General features: G+C 38.2%; 1 protein-coding gene across 4 annotated transcripts in view; it reads right to left on the reverse strand.

The window, feature by feature from the left end:
• Positions 1-7,504: 7,504 nt before the first annotated feature.
• TMEM156 (transmembrane protein 156) overlaps positions 7,505-20,272 on the reverse strand; it is a 51,979-nt gene continuing 39,211 nt past the window's right edge. For 2 of the 4 annotated variants that reach the window (XM_073805158.1, XM_019928342.3), the window contains exons 6-7: positions 10,110-10,215; positions 7,505-8,068 (exon numbers count right to left, since the gene is read on the reverse strand). In XM_073805158.1, the coding sequence (XP_073661259.1) occupies positions 8,056-8,068; positions 10,110-10,215 (119 nt within the window). In that variant the 3' untranslated portion in view covers positions 7,505-8,055. Of the gene's footprint in view, positions 8,069-10,105; positions 10,216-20,272 lie in introns of those variants that run through there. The other 2 variants (XM_073805159.1, XM_019928343.3) reach the window with 2 other exon arrangements.

Below are 20,272 nucleotides of genomic sequence, written 5' to 3' on the forward strand. Positions count from 1 at the left end.
TGCACACAGCTAGAAGCTAGAGTTAAAAATGGTAGATAATCACTTTCAGAGCCCTAGCCCATATGTTTCCCTAGAGCAAACCACTTCCTTTCCAAACATGAATTTCAAGAGAAAAATAAATATTTATAGATAGCTGGAAGGAATTAAGGCTCCATATAAGGATATAAACTGATGCCTGTCTTTACCAGATGCCATATACCTGAAAGGACTATCTCTGAAACAAGTTTTTTTAACTACACAAAGCAAATTGTCAGTTTGCAGGGGGAAATGAAGATTTTAAAGTCACTATTCTGTGTTAATCATGAGAGAGAGAGGAGAAAGTCAGGCTGTGGTTTATAGTAAAAAGGAATTAAAATTAAAAACTGACCGCACTACCCTGGGCAAAGGAGCCCCTGTCTTATTCCCAGTTCTGTCACTGACAAGCTCTGTGATGTAACCTTGGGTGAAACCCTTAACCTCTGGGAGCTTCAATTCCCTCAGCTGTAAAATGACGGCATTGACCAAATGATCTATAAGATTTCTTACAGCTCAGACATCCTGTGATTTTATGAAATAAAGTAGATGTTAGATGTATATAGCAGGCAACAGAAACCAACTGTGAAACTGAAGCAGGAAAGAATCTTTTTGCAAGGATGTTACTGGTAGCTCACAGAATCAAAGGGAAGACTGGAGAATCAGGCTCAGGACCAAGGCAGTTTGGTGGGGGTAGGGAGATATTGGGGTGTCTAAAAGCAGGAATGACTCAGCAGCTGGAATGAAGAAGCTCAGATCTTTTTTTCCACCTTCATGTCGCTATAAATCAAAGTCCTAAGGAAGTGGGTCAAATTGGTCTAGCTCGGGTCATATGTCACCCCTTGCCCAATGGGAAAGAAACCATGATTTACAGTCTTGCCAAGACATCATTCAGTGGACGAGAGAGAATTCCTAAGAGGAAAGTCACATAAGGCCACGAAAGAAAGGTAATGACGACCATGCAGCTCTTCACTACAAATGTTGTGCCTGCCTTTGTAATATCACACACTGATATCACTTTTCTATGTGGAAATTGTTGGGTTATTTTCACAGTCCTTCTGAAAATAGACATGTCTTTGGAGGGAGATAATGGCCCCACGACAACGCTGTTGACACCCATTGTGAAATGTTGGGCAATGACACATGCTTGGCAAACAGCCTTAGCATGCCCCCAAGAGATTGTTCTGGGGGAAACATAAACAAGCCTGTGTTTTGTCTTCAATCAGTTTCTCTCTGCACATCTCCTTGGAATTGAGGAGGAACATTCCCAGAGCCACCCAATAGTCATTTCCTCTTCTTCCATGTTTACAGAGCCCTGTTTTCATTCTGATGGTCAATTCCTCTCCCCTAAAGCAAATCTGAGTTCTTCTAAACTAGTCATAATGTTCCCAACCCTCTGTCCTGTCGTTGGTGGGTTTAAGGGTGGGTCTGTGATCCAATTCTAGATGCTCTGACATGAGGAGAAATCTTTCCAGGAGGGGTCTTCTTATAAAGTTTCTTTACTCTTAAAAAGGATACTGTGGTGTAAGAATGTGCTGATGGCTGATGCCGTGGCATCACCATTTAATACAATCTCTTCTTGAAACCATAAGAGGGGAAGCCTGAAGGCAAAAGCCAACAAGTTGAAGATGGCAGAGAGGAAAAGGAGGAAAGAACCTGCGTGCTCGATGATGTGAGTTCTTGAATTCACCAACTTGGGAAGCACCCTATTCAGAATTTCTATTAGGTAAGACAGTAATTTAATTTATCTTATAATTTCTGTCATTTTGATTTGGGCCTGCTATTATTTGCAGATGAAAGTACCTCAATTATAACCCTCAAAATGATATTCTTTCAATAAGCAATAAATTTATCTCCATATTTCTCTCTGGAAACAGCCTTAACTCTCAGGTGAAAAAATAACTCATCCAAAGAATTTTGTGAGTATTATTTTTTTGCCACAATGTCCTGTTTTGCTCCATGCCCTTGCAGGCACACTTCATCTTGTCCTTCAAATTATAGAAGCTTCTAGACTACCCTATCTTTACTAAAGTACATGATTCCCAGTTCATAGAGGATTTTTAAATGCATCTTTTGTTGTCATATCTCTCAGTTAATCAATAACATACCTTATTTGGATTTTAAAAATGTAAGAACTTCCTTCCACTCATTATCCTAAGATTGCCACCCATCAGAATAGCACCAATAGTTGGAGATGGTTAAGAAAGATACAGACAGAAAAGAGAAGTAAAATAAAAAATAGAGAAGGAAGTAAGCAAAATCAGATCATGGGAATCAACTGTCAAAAAATTGATTCCAAGTCTTTATTCTACCATGTTTTACATGAAGGGAAAGAAATATAGTTGGGAGAGAGACAGACAGAGCTATCTTCTGACAGAGGGAGAAAGGAAGATGCAATTTATATGCTATTTATCCTTTGTAAAATTTGGTTTTATTAAATTTCGTGTAGGTACAAAAGTATATTTTAAAATATATGTAAGCTACATAGAATCATGGCACAAAGACTTCCATATACCCACCATCAAGTTTATAACAGAACATGACAGTTGTGTTAGAAGTCCCTGGCATGTAGCTGCCCAGCCCCATCCCCTTCCCCATCGCCTTAGAGGTAACCACTGTGCTGAATTTACAGCCAACATCTGTCAAGCTCCACTGATGAGCATTGCGAGGGAGGAGCGGGTAGGGAGAAGTGAGTACCTGTCCCTGGGGATTCAGAAGCTGCAGAAGATGTGGTTCCAAGTCTCCTCACCATCTGGTGGGGAAACAGACATGAGTACAATGGTTGTGGTGTGAGGCAGGATGGAGAAGTACTTTGCAAGAGGACTAAATGCTGGGAAAGCACAGAAAAGAGACATTATTCCAGCTGCGGTCAGCAGGGGCTGCTCCATGGACAAGGTAGCCTTTCTGCCTTTGAAGGGTGGAGAGGATTTCTACAGATGGAAGGAAAGATCAGATGTCACAGTCAGAAAGGAGGCAGAAGGAGCAAGGTGGTCTGAAGAATGACTGCTCCATTCAGGATGACTAAGGATGCAGGGGGCAGGGGGAAGTAGAAGTTACAACCAGGATGAAAGTAAAGTTTGAAGGGAATCCTTTGAGAAATGAAAATTCTTCTAGAAACCCAAGCTAGCAGCTATAAATTCGGGTGATGCTGTTTTCCCCACATAGAGATCTGAGGGGTGCCCTCCGTGCCTCTTCTCTCCGCCTTCTCCTGCCCCACCCTCACTCCCACACCTGCATCAAATCATTGCCAAGTGCCACCAATTCTCCCCTCACATCCTCTCTCCCTCTCTCTCCCTCTTTCTACCACTCTAATTCCACCATGTCTGCTCAATGACTGAGCAACGCTGGCAAGCCTCCCTGCCTGGTGCCGGGTTCCCTCCCCCTCCGGTCCACACCTGAACCCCTCTGCATGGAGTGCTGGGGTCCCGACTGCTGAGAAGGACACAGAGGTCAAGGAGGTGAGTGTGGCTCACAGCTGGGAAGGGGAGCCTGCGGTGAGAGCCACAGACACACGACGACAAAGATATAAGTCATAGGGAAGGAGTGTGAGGTGGGTCAATGTCAGACGTGGAACCAGTTGAAAACCAGGATGGCCTAAAAGTCAGGCTCAGCTGTGTAGACTGGAAGCCAGGCATCCCACCAGGCACCCAGGAACACAGGGTCGTTTTTATTGGAGCCAGGCGGGCAGGGAGGCGAGCAGAACTGCGGGGCTGAGGGAGACATGCAGGACCAGCAATGCCGAGGCAGTTCCATCAGAGGCCTCCTCCGAAGGCAGGTTCACCCAGCCTCTTTGCGCTCCCAGAAGAGAGGCCGCTGGTGTTCTCAGAGGGAGCCCTTTTCTCAGGCACCCCCTCCAAGGATCCTGCACCCTTTGCCCCATCTCCACCCCACAGTGCGAGTCCTGGGAGTAGCACCGGCTTTACAGACCTTGCCTGGAGCCAAATACTAGTCCAGAGATGGCAGGCAAACTGGTGAGCTTCCCTTGGCCTCAGCTTCCTCAGGGGTGATGACACCTAAGAGCAGTTGTGAGAGGAAATGAGTATACACGGACTGTGCCTGCTGCACAGGGAGGCTCCATAAATCGTTCTTCATCCAACAAATATTTATTAAGCGCCTACTGTGAGCTGAGCATTCTACCAGCTGCCAGGGATAGTAGGGTGAGCAGAACCAGTCTAGAGAAGGAGACAGACATTAATTAGCAACCACAAAAATAATTGTAAGTGACCAATATGAAAAGGGCTATGAGGGCTGAGAACATGTACACGTGGGAGATTTGACTTCTACTGAGAGGACAGGAAAAGCCATCTTCCAGACCCTGCTCAAAAGTGGCCTTCCCAAGAAGCCCACCAGATTACCCCCACTGGCAGTGGTTCTTTTGGCCTGTGAACTCTCAGCATGAAGCATGGAGCCTGCTAGTGACACTTACCTTACCATTGCATCTAGTATTATAACTAGCGGCATTCATATCCTGTCTCCTCCATCACATTGTAAGCTTGCTGTGGGCAGACAGCCCATAACACTACCTCTTTCAGTGCTTCACAGTTTCTGTTAAAGTCTAGGATTTTAATAAATAAGTGAAATTAGCTTCTAAAAGCTGCCACAATGTAACAGAACTTGAAGCTTAATTCATGCCTTTTGTAAGCCAAGTTGCCATTGATTTCCAAGTCATTTGTCAGATCATAATAGGTGATATGCAAGGAAACAATAATTTGACCTCTCAGAAACTGTATATAAGGTCCATACTTCAAAGAGTGTGACATCCCTCAATTCCTGCTGAAGCATCCCAGGCCTGAGCCTGACTCACCTATTAATCAGGGATATACAAGTAAGAAAAAGTATGACTAGTAGAATTCCATTTGCCAAATCCTCAATCCCTAAATTTTACAATTAGAATCTCAGTTTGTGATCTAACAACAGCAACAAAAAAAACTGGAGTACCAAAAACACCTGTGTGCTGAAACATTCATTCCTGTTAGGTTGCTTAATGTTAAATCTGACCCTGCAGTTAAGCTCTGAAAATCTACTCAGATAAGCAATTTTAACCATATAATGACATCAGGAGATTAAGTTCCACCTTAACTCTCAGAAGGTGTTTTCTTTTCCTTTTTAAAATTGAAGTATAGTTGGTTTACAATGTTGTGTTAATTTCTGCTGTACCGCAAAGTGATTCAGTTATACATATACATTCTTTTTGATGTTCTTTTCCATTATGGGTTATCTCAGGATGTTGAATATAGTTCCCTGTGCTATCCAGTAGGACCTTGTTGTTTATCCATTCTATATATAATAGCTTACATCTGCTAACCCCAGGTTCCCACTCCATCCCTCCCCCACCCACTCCCCCTTGGCAACCACAAGTCTTTTCTCTATGTCTGTGAGTCTGTTTCTATTTCGTAGATAGATTCATTTGTGTCATATTTTGGATTCCACATAGAAGTGATATCATATGGTATTTGTCTCTCTGTCTGACTTACTTCGCTTAATATGATAATCTCTAGGTCTATCCATGTTGCTGTAAATGGCATTATTTCATTCTTTCTTAAGGCTGAGTAGTATTCCATTGTATATATACAGCACATCTTCTTTATCCATTCGTCTGCTGATGGACATTTAGGTTGTTTCCATGTCTTGGCTATTGTGAATAGTGCTGCTATGAACATAGTGGTACATGTATCTTTTTTTTTCTTTTTCTTTTTTTAATTAGAGTATAGTTGCTTTACAATGTTGTATTGGTTTCTGCTGTACAACAAAGTGAATTAGCTATATGTATACATATATGCCCTTCCCCTTGAGCCTCCCTCCCACTCCCCTGTCCCACCCCTCTAGGTTATCACAGGCGTGCATGTATCTTTTTGAATTATAGTTTTGCCCGGATATATGCCCGGGAGTGGGAGCGCTGGGTCATATGGTAGTTCTATTTTTAGTTTTTTGAGGACCCTCCATACTGTTTTCCACAGTGGCTGCACCAACTTACTTTCCCACCAACAGTGTAGGAGGGTTCCCTTTCCTCTACACCCTCCCCAGCATTTATTATTTGTAGAATTTTTAGTGATGGCCATTCTGATCAGTGTGAGGTGATATCTCATTGTACTTTTGATTTGCATTTCTCTAATACAGTAAGTTCCCTACATACAAACAAGGTCCCTTCCAAGAGCGTATTCATAAGTCCAATTTGTTCGTAAGTCCAACAAAGTTAGCCTAAGTACCCAACTAACACAATCGGCTATATACCACTGCTTTTACGCTTGCTTCTGGACATCCTGGGCTTGAAATAATGATACTGTACTCTATACAGTACTGTACACAAAAGCACAACCACTTGTAGAGGATGCACACACGTGACAAGGTATGCCAGACACATGAATTTACATGATTGGACATGCGAACACATGTTCGCATCTCTGAAAGTTCGCAACTTGAAGGTTCATATGTAGGGGACGTACTGTAATTAGCAATGTTGAGCATCTTTTCATGTGCCTGTTGGCCATCTGTATGTCTTCTTTGGAGAAATGTCTATTTAGGTCTTCTGCTCATTTTTCGATTGGGTTGTTTGTTTTTCTGTTGTTGAGTTGTATGAGCTTGTATATTTTGGAAATTAGGCCTCGTTCATCTCATCATTTGCAAATATTTTCTCCCATTCCATAGGTTTTTTTTCATTTTGTTTATGTTTCTTTTGCTGTACAAAAGCTTGTAAGTTTCATTAGATCCCATTTGTTTATTTTTGTTTTTATTTCTATTGCCTTGGGAGACTGACCTAAGAAAACATTGGTAAAATTTATGTCAGAGAATGTTTTGCCTATGTTCTCTTCTAGGAATTTTATGGTGTCATGTCTTATGTTTAAGTCTTTTAGCCATTTTGTGTTTATTTTTGCGCATAGTGTGAGAGTGTATTCTAACTTCATTGATTTACATGCAGCTATCCAACTTTCCCAGCACCACTTGCTGAAGAGACTGTCTTTTTCCCATTGTGTATTCTTACCTCCTTTGTCAAAGATTATTGACCATAGGTGTGTGGGTTTACTTCTGAGCTCTCTATTCTGTCCCATTGATGCATATGTCTGTTTTTGTGCCAATACCACACTGTTTTGATTACTGTAGCTTTGTAGTATTGTCTGAAGTATGAGAGGGTTATACCTCCTGCTTTGGTTTTTTTTTTTTTTTTTTCCCCCCCTCAAGATTGCTTTGGCAATTTGGGGTCTTTTATTGTTCCATATAAATTTTAGGATTATTTGTTCTAGTTCTGTGAAAACTGTCATGGGTATTTGATAGGGATCACATTAAATCTGTAGATTGCTTTGGGTAGTAAGGCCATTTTAACAATATTAATTCTTTGGAAAGTATTTTTCAATGTTAAGAACTATCCTCTTTTTTATATTTGATTTTACTGTAGTTAATAACTATAATTATTCTTGACATCAATGATAGCTATGAAAAGATGAAAGCCAAAGGAAACAGAGGAAACATGTTGTTATTAGATTTAAACATTCAAGTATTTCACTTAAATTCATTTTATTTTGGTGTTTTGAATTTTTTTTAAACATCCCAGTGCCAAAAGGAAGGAAGGCTTTACACATGCAAGCAAATGTATAAACAAACAACCCAGGTCCTCTTAAGCAATTTGCCAAATAGAAACAATCCATCTATATAAGAAAACACATCAAATCAGGATCTGCAATGTGGGCCAGTGAGAGAAAGGATTTGCATCCTCAACCCTGTTTTTGGTTCCTCAAAATCAAAATCTTGGGACTAGTGTAAGCTGTATAATGATGGATAAACAAAGAGAGTAAGTGTTCTCTTGCTTTTTCCATGGGTTTCATTAGCTTGTTTTCCATGACTCATAATGCCTTCCTGAAAAAAACTCTTGTGCCTTTGATCTCCTGGGTCAAATGAGTGCTGTTGAGTTAGTTTCCATCAACCAGTCAGCACTCCTACTGGTTCCTATTGTGCATCCTCAGCCAGACCAACTATTACCAGTTAACTCATTCCCAGAATAGAATTATGAATACTCTTCAGAAGAGTTCAGTCCAAATCGCCCAGAGGAATTCATATGGATAGTCTGAAGATTTAAAAAAAGGCAAATATTATTCACACAAAAATGTTGTTGACCTGAAAATAATTAGTGGAAAAAAATTTTAAACCGTTTATTAAAACTATGTCTTATAAGAACATGAAAAACTTCCTAAAGTCACTGATTAAGGGCTCTTTCCAATCCTTTGTTATGCCATGGAGCCTCCTTTATATCCCCAAGTAGACAGTGTGGTTAGTGGTAATAAACTTCTCAGCCTAGGTCCCAGGAAACCTGGGGTCTCCTCCAACCTTTGCCACTATATTTTTTTGGCTTATTTCCCACTTATATAAAATAAAAGTGAAAGTGTTCACGCAAGTTTCTTTTGGTTACAGGAGTCCATGATTCTATTAGAGAGACACAGAAGTTGAGATTTATCCATTCACTCAATACTTATGTCCACTAAATATTTATTGGACATCTATTACATGCTAGGCAACATGTCCTCTGAATGAGGGGTCTCCCCATAATGCTCCCCAAGTCCCTTGTGGGTACCTCCATCATGGTACTTGACACTCAGTTGGAATTAGGGATTCCCTAATCTGATTCCTCCACTGATGGACTGCATGTTATTTTGCCAATGAGTAGCAGAATTCTTGGCACACAGTAGGTGCTCCAAAAGCATTTGGTAAAAGGACAGAGGAAAGCTCTTCACGTGCAAGCTTGAGCATCCGAGAATGAGGACCAGAATGAGAAATATCAAGCATGATAGCCAGTAACATTTCATTAAAACAATTATATGATGACATTATATTCTCCCTAGGAATGTCTGAGCCAACAGCAGACCCTGACTGCACTAAAGACCCAAGCACGAAGACCTGCCTCTCTCTAGTCCTGAAGACAAAGTGTTCCTTGGCACTTAGTTTCCAGTTTGATGTATTGGGCCACCTATGCTGGATCCCTTTGGTTGTCTCTCCAGATCTGCCCTCCCCTTTTGTCCACTTTGCTTGGTGCTCTGGGAGGCCAATCTATATGAATTGTCTCAATCAGCGCCAGTGTCCTCTGGCTCTGGTTGGGTTTGGCCAATGGGGAGTACTGGACATTGGGAAAAAAGGAGAACAGCCAAGTTAGGATATTCATTCTCTCTCCTCAGGGCAACCACAGGCTGTTGTGTCCATGACCAAATGCCACAGCTCCTATCAGTCAGCCCTCCCCACATATTCCTTCTGTGTGTGTATGTGTGTGCTTCTGTCTTTGTCTCTCTGAGTTCCTTGTCCCTTTAGTCTTAGGGACAGTAGCAGTGCCCCCAGTTACTAGTCCTAGGATGCTACACTGTCCTTTTTTGGTTTCCCCACATCCTGGCTTAATAGGCCCTTTATGAAACTCTCCCCAAATTATTCAATATGAGTATACCATCAGTTTCCTGCCAGGACCCAAATACTATAAACAGTAAATGATCTAGTCTATTACCACCAAGCATAATAAAAGAATACCAAGAAATGCTAGTTTCCCTTCTTGTCCCTGTTATAATTTTTATACCCCCTGCAGTGGTTATCAGTAGGGCCTTTAACAAAATAGCTATTTAATAAATATTTGTTGAATGAAAGAAAAAGACACTAAGACACTTCTGATCACAGTTTTGTATTCAAATACATGGTAATCAATGTGCATTAATCTAGGTTATCAAGTATTAAATTTAGAGAAGTTTTTATTTCAGTAGTTGAAAGTCAGTGAGTAGTTCTGCTTTACAAATTTACATTCTCTCTTTTCTCATGTTCCAAGTGAAATAATGATTAGCCTACTGGACTTATGACTCAACCCCAGGAAACAGTACCAAGAGATGAGCAGACATCTCAGGGCACATGTTGTTCAACAAACTAAGAGATTAGTTTACTGGTCCTTCCTAGACCTTGGAGGAAACAGTGATTTTATTTCATGCCATCTAATTCATATGAACTGATTTTGCAAGTTCATCACTTTCTATCACCTACACCCGGATAGAAATGCCGTTTGGGGAAAACTATACCTCCTTGGATCTATTCACGTTTATAATGAATAGTCAAATCGTCAATAAATCTGAAGCATCACTCACCGTGTATATTGATCTTGCTGATGCGCCGTGGAAGTAACTTCTAGTTCTGGTATTGGAGGAAGCACGTCCTTGACATGAGCCATAGGCAGCTTCTGCATGGTCTCTGCTGTTTAAGAAGGAGAGCTGTTCTAGTCTGTATTTAGTCAAGAGCAATGCGAAAGTAGACACAGTATATTCCAATGTAGTAAGAGAACCATGCCTTCCACCTAGACAGGACTTTGGCAGTTTCCATGACTTACTAAATTTCCTGCCTGCAACTCTGACACTCTTTTTTTTTTTTTTCATTAGTCATCAGTTTTATACACATCAGTGTATACATGTCAATCCCAATCGCCCAATTCATCACACCACCATCCCCACCCCCCAGCGGCTTTCACCCTTGGTGTCCATACATTTGTTCTCAACATCTGTGTCTCATTTCTGCCCAGCAAACCGGTTCATCTGTACCATTTTTCTAGGTTCCACATACATGCATTAATATACGATATTTGTTTTTCTCTTTCTGACTTACTTCACTCTGTATGACAGTCTCTAGATCCATCCACGTCTCAACAAATGACCCAATTTCGTTCCTTCTTATGGCTGAGTAATATTCCATTGTATATATGTGCCACATCTTCTTTATCGATTCATCTGTCGATGGACATTTAGGTTGCCTCCATGACCTGGCTATTGTAAATAGTGCTGCAATGAACATTGGGGTGCATGTGTCTTTTTGAATTATGTTTTTCTCTGGGTATATGCCCAGTAGTGGGATTGCTGGATCATATGGTAATTCTATTTTTAGTTCTTTAAGGAACCTCCATACTGTTCTCCATAGTGGCTGTATCAATTTACATTCCCACCAACAGTGCAAGAGTGTTCCCTTTTCTCCACACCCTCTCCAGCATTTGTTGTTTGTAGATTTTCTGATGATGCCCATTCTAACTGGTGTGAGGTGATACCTCATTGTAGTTTTTATTGTTGTTGTTGTTGTTTGTTTTTTTGATTTTTTTGCTGTACGCAGGCCTCTCACTGTTGTGGCCTCTCCCGTTGTGGAATACAGGCTCCGGACACGCAGGCTCAGCGGCCATGGCTCACGGGCCCAGACACTCCGCAACATGTGGGATCTTCCTGGACCGGGACATGAACCCGTGTCCCCTGCATTGGCAGGCGGACTCTCAGCCACTGTGCCACCAGGGAAGCCCCCTCATTGTAGATTTGATTTGCATTTCTCTAATAATTAGTGATGTTGAGCAGCTTTTCATGTGCTTCTTGGCCATCTGTATGTCTTCTTTGGAGAAATGTCTATTTAGGTCTTCTGCCCATTTTTGGATTGGGTTGTTTGTTTCTTTAATATTGAGCTGCATGAGCTGTTTATATATTTTGGAGATTAATCCTTTGTCTGTTCATTCGTTTGCAAATATTTTCTCCCATTCTGAGGGTTGTCTTTTCATCTTGTTTACAGTTTCCTTTGCTGTGCAAAAGCTTTTAAGTTTGATGAGGTCCCATTTGTTTATTTTTGTTCTTATTTCCATTACTCTAGGAGGTGGATCAAAAAAGATCTTGCTGTGATTTATGTCAAAGAGTGTTCTCCCTATGTTTTCCTCTAAGAGTTTTATAGTGTCTGGTCTTACATTTAGGTCTCAAATCCATTTTCAGTTCATTTTTGTGTATGGTGTTAGGGAGTGTTCTAATTTCATTTTTTTACATGTAGCTGTCCAGTTTTCCCAGCACCACTTATTGAAAAGACTGTCTTTTCTCCATTGTATATCCTTGCCTCCTTTGTCATAGATTAGTTGACCATAGGTGCGTGGGTTTATCTCTGGGCTTTCTATCTTGTTCCATTGATCTATGTTTCTGTTTTTGTGCCAGTACCATACTTTCTTGATTACTGTAGCTTTATAGTATAGTCTGAAGTCAGGGAGTCTGATTCCTCCAGCTCCATTTTTTTCCCTCAAGACTGCTTTGCTATTCGGGGTTGTTTGTGTCTCCATACAAATTTTAAGATTTTTTGTTCTAGTTCTGTAAAAAATGCCATTGGTAATTTGATAGGGATTGGATTGAATCTGTAGATTGCTTTGGGTAGTATAGTTATTTTCACAATATTGATTCTTCCAATCCAAAAACATGGTATATCTCTCCATCTGTTGGTATGACCTTTAATTTCTTTTATCAGTGTCCTATAGTTTTCTGCATACAGGTCTTTTGTCTCCCTAGGTAGATTTATTCCTAGGTATTTTATTCTTTTTGTTGCAATGGTAAATGGGAGTGTTTCCATAATTTCTCTTTCATATTTTTCATCATTAGTGTATAGGAATGCAAGAGATTTCTGTGCATTAATTTTGTATCCTACAAATTTACCAAATTCATTGATTAGCTCTAGTAGTTTTCTGGTGGCATTTTTAGGATTCTCTATGTATAGTATTATGTCATCTGCAAACAGTGACAGTTTTACTTCTTCTTTTCCAATTTGTATTCCTTTTATTTCTTTTTCTTCTCTGACTGCCGTGGCTAGGACTTCCAAAACTCTATTGAATGATAGCAGTGAGAGTGGACATCCTTGTTTGTTCCTGATCTTAGAGGAAATGCTTTCAGTTTTTCACCGTTGAGAATGATGTTTGCTGTGGGTTTGTCATTTATGGTTTTTATTATGTTGAGGTAGGTTCCCTCTGTGCCACTTTCTGGAGAGTTTTTATCATAAATGGGTGTTGAATTTTGTCAAAAGCTTTTTCTGCATCTATTGAGATGATCATATGGTTTTTATTCTTCAATTTGTTAATATGGTATATCACATTGATTGATTTGCGTATATTGAAGAATCCTTGCATCCCTGGGATAAATCCCAATTGATCATGGTGTATGATCCTTTTAATGTGTTGTTGGATTCTGTTTGCTAGTATTTTGTTGAGGATTTTTGCATCTATATTCATCAGTGATATTGGTCTGTAATTTTCTTTTTTTGTAGTATCTTTGTCTGGTTTTGGTATCAGGGCGATGGTGGCCTTGTAGAATGAGTTTGGGAGTGTTCCTTCCTCTGCAGTTTTTGGAAGAGTTTGAGAAGGATGGGTGTTAGCTGTTCTCTAAATGTTTGATAGAATTCACCTCTGAAGCCATCTGGTCCTGGACTTTTGTTTGTTGGAAGACTTTTTAATCACAGTTTCAGTTTCATTACTTGTGATTGCTCTGTTCATATTTTCTATTTCTTCGTGGTTCAGTCTTGGAAGGTTATACCTTTCTAACAATTTGTCCATTTCTTCCAGGTTGTCCATTTTATTGGCATAGAGTTGCTTGTAGTAGTCTCTTAGGATGCTTTGTATTTCTGTGGTGTCTTGTAACTTCTCCTTTTTCATTTCTAATTTTATTGATTTGAGTCCTCTCCCTCCTTTTCTGGATGAGTCTGGCTAATGGTTTATCAATTTTGTTTATCTTCTCAAAGAACCAACTTTGCTATTGTTTTCTTTGTTTCTATTTCATTTATTTCTGCTCTGATCTTTATGATTTCTTTACTTCTACTAACTTTGGGTTTTGTTTGTTCTTCTTTCTCTAGTTCCTTTAGGTTTAAAGTTAAATTGTTTACTTGAGATTTTTCTTGTTTCTTGAGGTAGGCTTGTAGAGCTATAAACTTCCCTCTTAGAATTGCTTTTGCTGCATCCCATAGGTTTTGGATCGTCGTGTTTTCATTGTCATTTGTCTCTAGGTATTTTTTGATTTCCTCTTTGATTTCTTCAGTGATCTCTTGGTTGTTTAGTAACATATTGTTTAGCCTCCATGTGTTTGTGTTTTTTACATTTTTTTCCCTGTAATTCATTTCTAATCTCATAATGTTGTGGTCAGAAAAGATGCTTGATATGATTTCAGTTTTCTTAGATTTGCTGAGGCTTGATTTGTGACCCAAGATGTGATCTATCCTGTAAAATGTTCTGTGCACACTTGAGAAGAAAGTGTAATCTGCTGTGTTTGGATGGAATGTCCTATAAATATCAATTAAACCTATCTGGTCTATTGTGTCATTTACAGCTTCTTTTTCCTTATTTATTTTCATTTTGGATGATCTGTCCATTGGTGTAAGTGAGGTGTTAAAGTCCCCCAGTATTATTGTGTTACTGTTGATTTCCTCTTTTATAGCTGTTAGCAGTTGCGTTATGTATTGAGGTGCTCCTATGTTGGGTGCATATATATTTATAATTGTTATATCTTCTTGGATTGATCCCGTGATCATTATGTACTGTCCTTCCTTGTCTCTTGTAACATTCTTTATTTTAAAGTCTACTTTATCTGATATAAGTATTGCTACTCCAGCTTTCTTTTGATTTCCATTGGCATGGAATATCTTTTCCCATCCCCTCATTTTCAGTCTGTATGTGTCCCTAGGTCTGGAGTGGGTCTCTTGTAGACAGCATATATATGGGTCTTGTTTTTGTATCCATTCAGCAAGCCTGTGTCTTTTGGTTGGAGCATTTAATCCATTCACTTTTAAGGTAATTATCGATATGTATGTGCCTATGACCATATTCTTAATGGTTTGGGGTTTGTTTTTGTAAGTCCTTTTCTTCTCTTGTGTTTCCCACTTACAGAAGTTCCTTTAGCATTTGTTGTAGAGCTGGTTTGGTGGTGCTGAATTCTCCTAGCTTTTGCTTATCTGTAAAGCTTTTGATTTCTCCATCGAATCTGAATGAGATCCTTGCCAGGTAGAGTAATCTAGGTTGTAGGTTCTTCCCTTTCATCACTTTAAGTATATCATGCCACTCCCTTCTGGCTTGTAGAGTTTCTGCTGAGAAATCAGCTGTTAACCTTATGGGACTTCCCTTGTATGTTATTTGTCGTTTTTCCCTTGCTGCTTTAAATAATTTTTCTTTGTCTTTAATTTTTGCCAGTCTGATTACTATGTGTCTCAGCATGTTTCTCCTTGGGTTTATCCTGTATGGGACTTGCTGTGCTTCCTGGACTTGGGTGGCTATTTCATTTCCCATGTTAGGGAAGTTTTCAACTATAATCACTTCAAATATTTTCTCTGGTCCTTTCTCTCTCTCTTCTCCTTCTGGGACCCCTATAATGTGAATGTTGTTATGTTTAATGTTTTCCCAGAGGTCTCTTAGGCTGTCTTCATTTCTTTTCATTCTTTTGTCTTTATTCTGTTCTGCAGCTGTGAATTCCACCATTCTGTCTTCCAGGTCACTTATCCATTCTTCTGCCTCAGTTATTCTGCTATTGATTCCTTCTAGTGTAGTTTTCATTTCAGTTATTGTATTGTTCATCTCTGTTTGTTTGTTTTTTAATTCTTCTAGGTCTTTGTTAAACATTTCTTGCATCTTCTAAATCTTTGCCTCCATTCTTTATGAGGTCCTGTATCATCTTCACTATCATTATTCTGAATTCTTTTTCTGGAAGGTTGCCTATCTCCACGTCATTTAGTTGTTTTTCTGGGGTTTTATCTAGTTCCTTCATCTGGTACATAGCCCTCTGCCTTTTCATCTTGTCTATCTTTCTGTGAATGTGGTTTTTGTTCCACAGGCTGCAGGATTGTAGTTCTTCTTGCTTCTGCTGTCTGCCCTCTCAACTCTGAAACTTTTGACCCATTTCTCTCAACTCTGTATCTATCCTTTAGTTGTTTTTCTGGGGTTTTATCTTGTTCCTTCATCTGGTACATAGCCCTCTGCCTTTTCATCTTGTCTATCTTTCTGTGAATGTGGTTTTTGTTTCACAGGCTGCAGGATTGTAGTTCTTCTTGCTTCTGCTGTCTGCCCTCTCAACTCTGAAACTTTTGACCCATTTCTCTCAACTCTGTATCTATCCTTTCAATTCCTCCTCTCCCATCTCCTTCTGAGCACAAGACCTGCAGTATAGTTAAGGTGGAGCAAAGTCAAGAAAAAATTTAAGGTACAATGTCAAGTAGCAAGAAAAGAATTTTAGTTTGGAAAGTACAAACATTTCCTTCTTTGCATATTGTTGAAATATGTCCCTAAGAATAATATTAATAAATAACATCTTTGATTTCAGGGACAATTTTACCAAAAAGCAAGGTTACAAATTAGATGAACTCTAACCTGTCTTCCTTTGCTATGACTCTGTGACTTTATAAAACTCTTCTAATATTATCTTCAACTGACTTCAAATAGAAGGTAAAACTTGATGTCCGTGGCTCAATGGTATCTCTTTTATTCCACTGGGGTCCTGGGTCTTGCTTTTCTAGTCTTTATATTGAAACTTGGGTTCTACATAATACACGTGGTTTTTTGCTTCACAGATGTCTCTACTTTTTATACAAAGCCCTGAACATGGATGGAAATGAGGTGACCTCTAATTTAAAGAGAAATTTGTGTAGTTGCTTCTTAAGAATAGATATCAGAAAGGAAGATTTAAGTATAATCAAGAATATGATGCTTTTTTTCCTAGAAGATTATTAAACACTGGTGTAGTTTACCAAAAGGGAAATCCTGTCAAAGCTTCTGTCAGAATGTTATTCCTTTAATTAGAAAAAAATTTTTGATAAGAAAAACTTATTTTCTGGACTTAATTTTCTGTATAAGGAATACATTCACCTGATTAAAATTTTTTAAACTATGAAGGGATATTCAGTGAATATTCCTTTTTACCCCATCTCCCAGGCAATCACTTCCCACCATTTCACATAGTTCTTTCCCTTCTAGATAGTTAGATAGATAGATAGATAGAGAGAGAGATGATAAATTTATACTTTAATATATGTGTTATTAAAATTTTGTTTTTGTTCTTCTTTACACAATTAGTAGAATACCATACATATATATCATGAATGATATATCTTAGGGATCTTTCCACATAAGTGCTTCCTCTTTCCTTTTTACAACTTCCTGGTATTCCACAGTATGGATGTAACACCATGTCTTTGAACAGCCTAGATGGTGTCTGCTTAGATGGTGTCTAATCATTTTTGATCTTATAAATACACAAGCAGTAAACATTGTATAGATGCCATTTCTCTCCTATGTGAGTAAATCTATAGGATAAATTCCTAGAAATAGAATTGCTGGCTCAAAGGGCTTATACATTTGTAACTTTGATAGTTATTGCCAAATTACCTATCATGGAAGTTGCACCAATTTTGCCTCTCAGTTTACCTTAGTAAAGTATGAGAGTACCTCTTGCCCCTTGCCATAGAGTGTAACATCAAACTTCTGGACTTTTGCCAATCTGATAGATGAAAGTGGCATCTCAGTGTAGCTTCAACTTGCTTTCCCACCTGAATGAAGCTCCATGAGAGCAGAAATCTTTATTTTGTTTGGTTCACTGCTGTGTCTCCTATACCCAAGTGACCAATATTATTGGCACATAGTAAACAACAATAAAAAAAATTTTTTTTAAGAATTTGGTCTGAGTGAGACCAAACAACCTTTCATATGTTTAAGAACTATTTGTATTTCCTTTTTCTGTAAACAGTCCATTCTTGTCCTTTACCCATTTGCCTACTAGGTTATGGTCTTTTCTTCATCAACTATTAGAAGCTCTTTATATACTAGGAAAGGTTGCTTATCTGTGATGAACTACAAATAACTTTCCCCCAATTGCTTTTGCTGTGTACATTCTTTTTCATAGGGTCAAATTTATTAGTGTTTTAGCTGAGTTTTGTGTCATGATTAGTTCTGCGTTAATTGTAAATGAATTCTACCAGTGTTTCCTCTATTACTTTTGTGGTTTCATGTTTTCATTAAAATCACTGATCTGAATGGAATTTACTCCAGTATTAGTGTGGGCTCTGGATTAAGTAAATTTTTTTTCCTAGATGATTATTCAGTTGTTCCAACATCATTCATTCAGTATTTCTTTGTTTCCCTACTGATTTGATATGCCATTTTCATCATTTACTAAAGTCCTGAACTTTCTAATGTTTCGTTGGGTATTTTTATCTAGTCTGTACCAGTACCATAATGGAATGGATACTTCTGTTTATTCTTCTATGTCCATTTTTTTCCTGTCTACTATTGACAGTTTATTTTTCATTGGGATATGGATATGAACTTGTTTATTTATTGACTTAGGGAAAATTGGCATCTTTTTATATTCATCTTACTTTCAAGAACATTATATACTATTCCTTTTCTTCAAGTCATTTTTATGTCTCTCAGGAGCATTTTTCTGAAGTTTTCTTCAGAAAGATCATGCACATTTCTTATGAAGTTTATTCCTAATTACTTTATTGTCTGCAGCTGTTTGAAATGCAGTATATCTTCTAACTGGTTGTTGTTTAAATATATAAATGTTGTTTGACTTTTTATATTAATTTTGTACCCTGCCCCTTACTGAACTTTTCAAAGATGTTTTTAGGGAATTAGATTTTTTGGGTACATATCATCTGCAAAATAAGTGATCATTTTACTTATCCTTTCCAACTTGTGAACCTTGTGGTTCTGCCTCTTATCTAATTGTGTTGACTAGTACTTCTAGGATAACTGTAGATAAAGTGGCAATAGTGAACATTCTTGAACATTTCTGGCTTTAGCTAAGCATGCTTTCAGTATTTCCCTACTAAGCATGATTCTGAGTTTTTGTTTGAGACAGATATATTTTATGATATTATGGAAGTACCTATTTATCTTATTTTTATTAGGTGTTTTTATGAAGAATGGGTATTGTATTTTGTCAAATACATTTTTTTCATTTTTAACAACTTTATTGATATCTTTGACATATAAAAATAGTAGTTATATAAGGTATACGTACAACTTGATATTTTGGTATATGCATACATTGTGAAAAGATCACCACAATAAAGCTAAATAACTTATCCGTCACCTCCACATAGTTACCATTGTGTGTGTGTGTGTGCTGAGAAAATTTAATTTAAAATCTATCCTTTTAGCAGATTTCAAGTATACAATACAGATTAAATAACACTTATACAAAATACCCAATTGTTTATACTTAGCATTATGTCTTCCTTACTTTGTCTAAATTTTATACATTTTGCTTTTTGTGTGTGGTTTCTGGATTTTTAATTTAGATTTTACTATATGAATTATGCTTTCTGTAATTTAGTCTTAGGTGTTTTGATCGTTAGGTAAATTGTTTTTAATTTTACTAATTTTACTAAAGGTTTACAAAATCCCTACAGCTATTGCTGTGAAATGACCTAAGCCAATCTAACCATGCACAACCCTTAGGTTCTTATCAGTAGATAAAATCAACCACCAAAAAGTTTGAGCATGGGTAGTCTCACCAGGAGAAATTTTTCCTCACATACAGGCATTTATTAGGTATTTGTTAGCCAGTAGAGAGAGGGCAAGGACACAGCTTGGAAAACCTGCTGTATAGGCTTGATGTGAGTCCATGCTCCCTGTCACTTGGGCTTCACAGCTCACTTGGGGAGGACAGGACATGCTCCAGAGGTAGGACTTGGTTAGGCTTGCAGTTGGCATCATGCAGCCAGGGACCTGTGCAAGGAGTTGGACGATTCCTAAAGTAGAGGTTACAGTGTTGGCTGGGTTCTCATACCCCATTAGTGCAGCCATGGAGCATTTTTCTACAGTATTTTATCCAGCTAACAAATCTTAAATGCCTCTAATTTCAACAATGAACATACAATTCGGACTTTGATTACCACTAATTTTACTAATGAAAACTCATTTCTAATATTCATCATTCTACTTAGCGAAGTCTCTGGTTGATAGCTCAGACCCTTGTGGTGTGCTTAATATTTAACTGTAACATCATATTATCTATGCTGAAATGTTTTAAATCAATTGAATATAGCTTAACAGCTATATTTGTCTTTTAAAAATTAGAAGTAAATTTGTAGAATAAATAATGAGAAAAGTAGGTCTTCTAAGTCTTCTTCTTTTGTGCATATAATCAAATACATTTTTATCATCTATAGAAATGATCCAACAATCGTTCCCTTAGATCTGTTAGTATGATGAGTGATATTAATAGATCTCCTAATGCTGAACTGTTCTTGTATTCGTGGAATAAGCCCCACTTGATCATAGGAGTGTGTGTATGTATGTATACATATTTTTTTAAACTGTGCTACTGGATTCTTTTGCTAATATTTGTTGAGGATTTTTGCATAGATAGACATAAGTAAGATTGATACTTTCATTTTAGACAATCTTCCTTGGGCTTGAATATAAATGTTTATTTCATAAATAGACGTAGGAAACATCCTTTTTTTCTGTGGTCTATAACAGTTAAAATACCACTGGAAA

Source organism: Tursiops truncatus, chromosome 5, assembly GCF_011762595.2.
Source record: "Tursiops truncatus isolate mTurTru1 chromosome 5, mTurTru1.mat.Y, whole genome shotgun sequence".
Lineage (NCBI taxonomy): Eukaryota > Metazoa > Chordata > Mammalia > Artiodactyla > Delphinidae > Tursiops > Tursiops truncatus.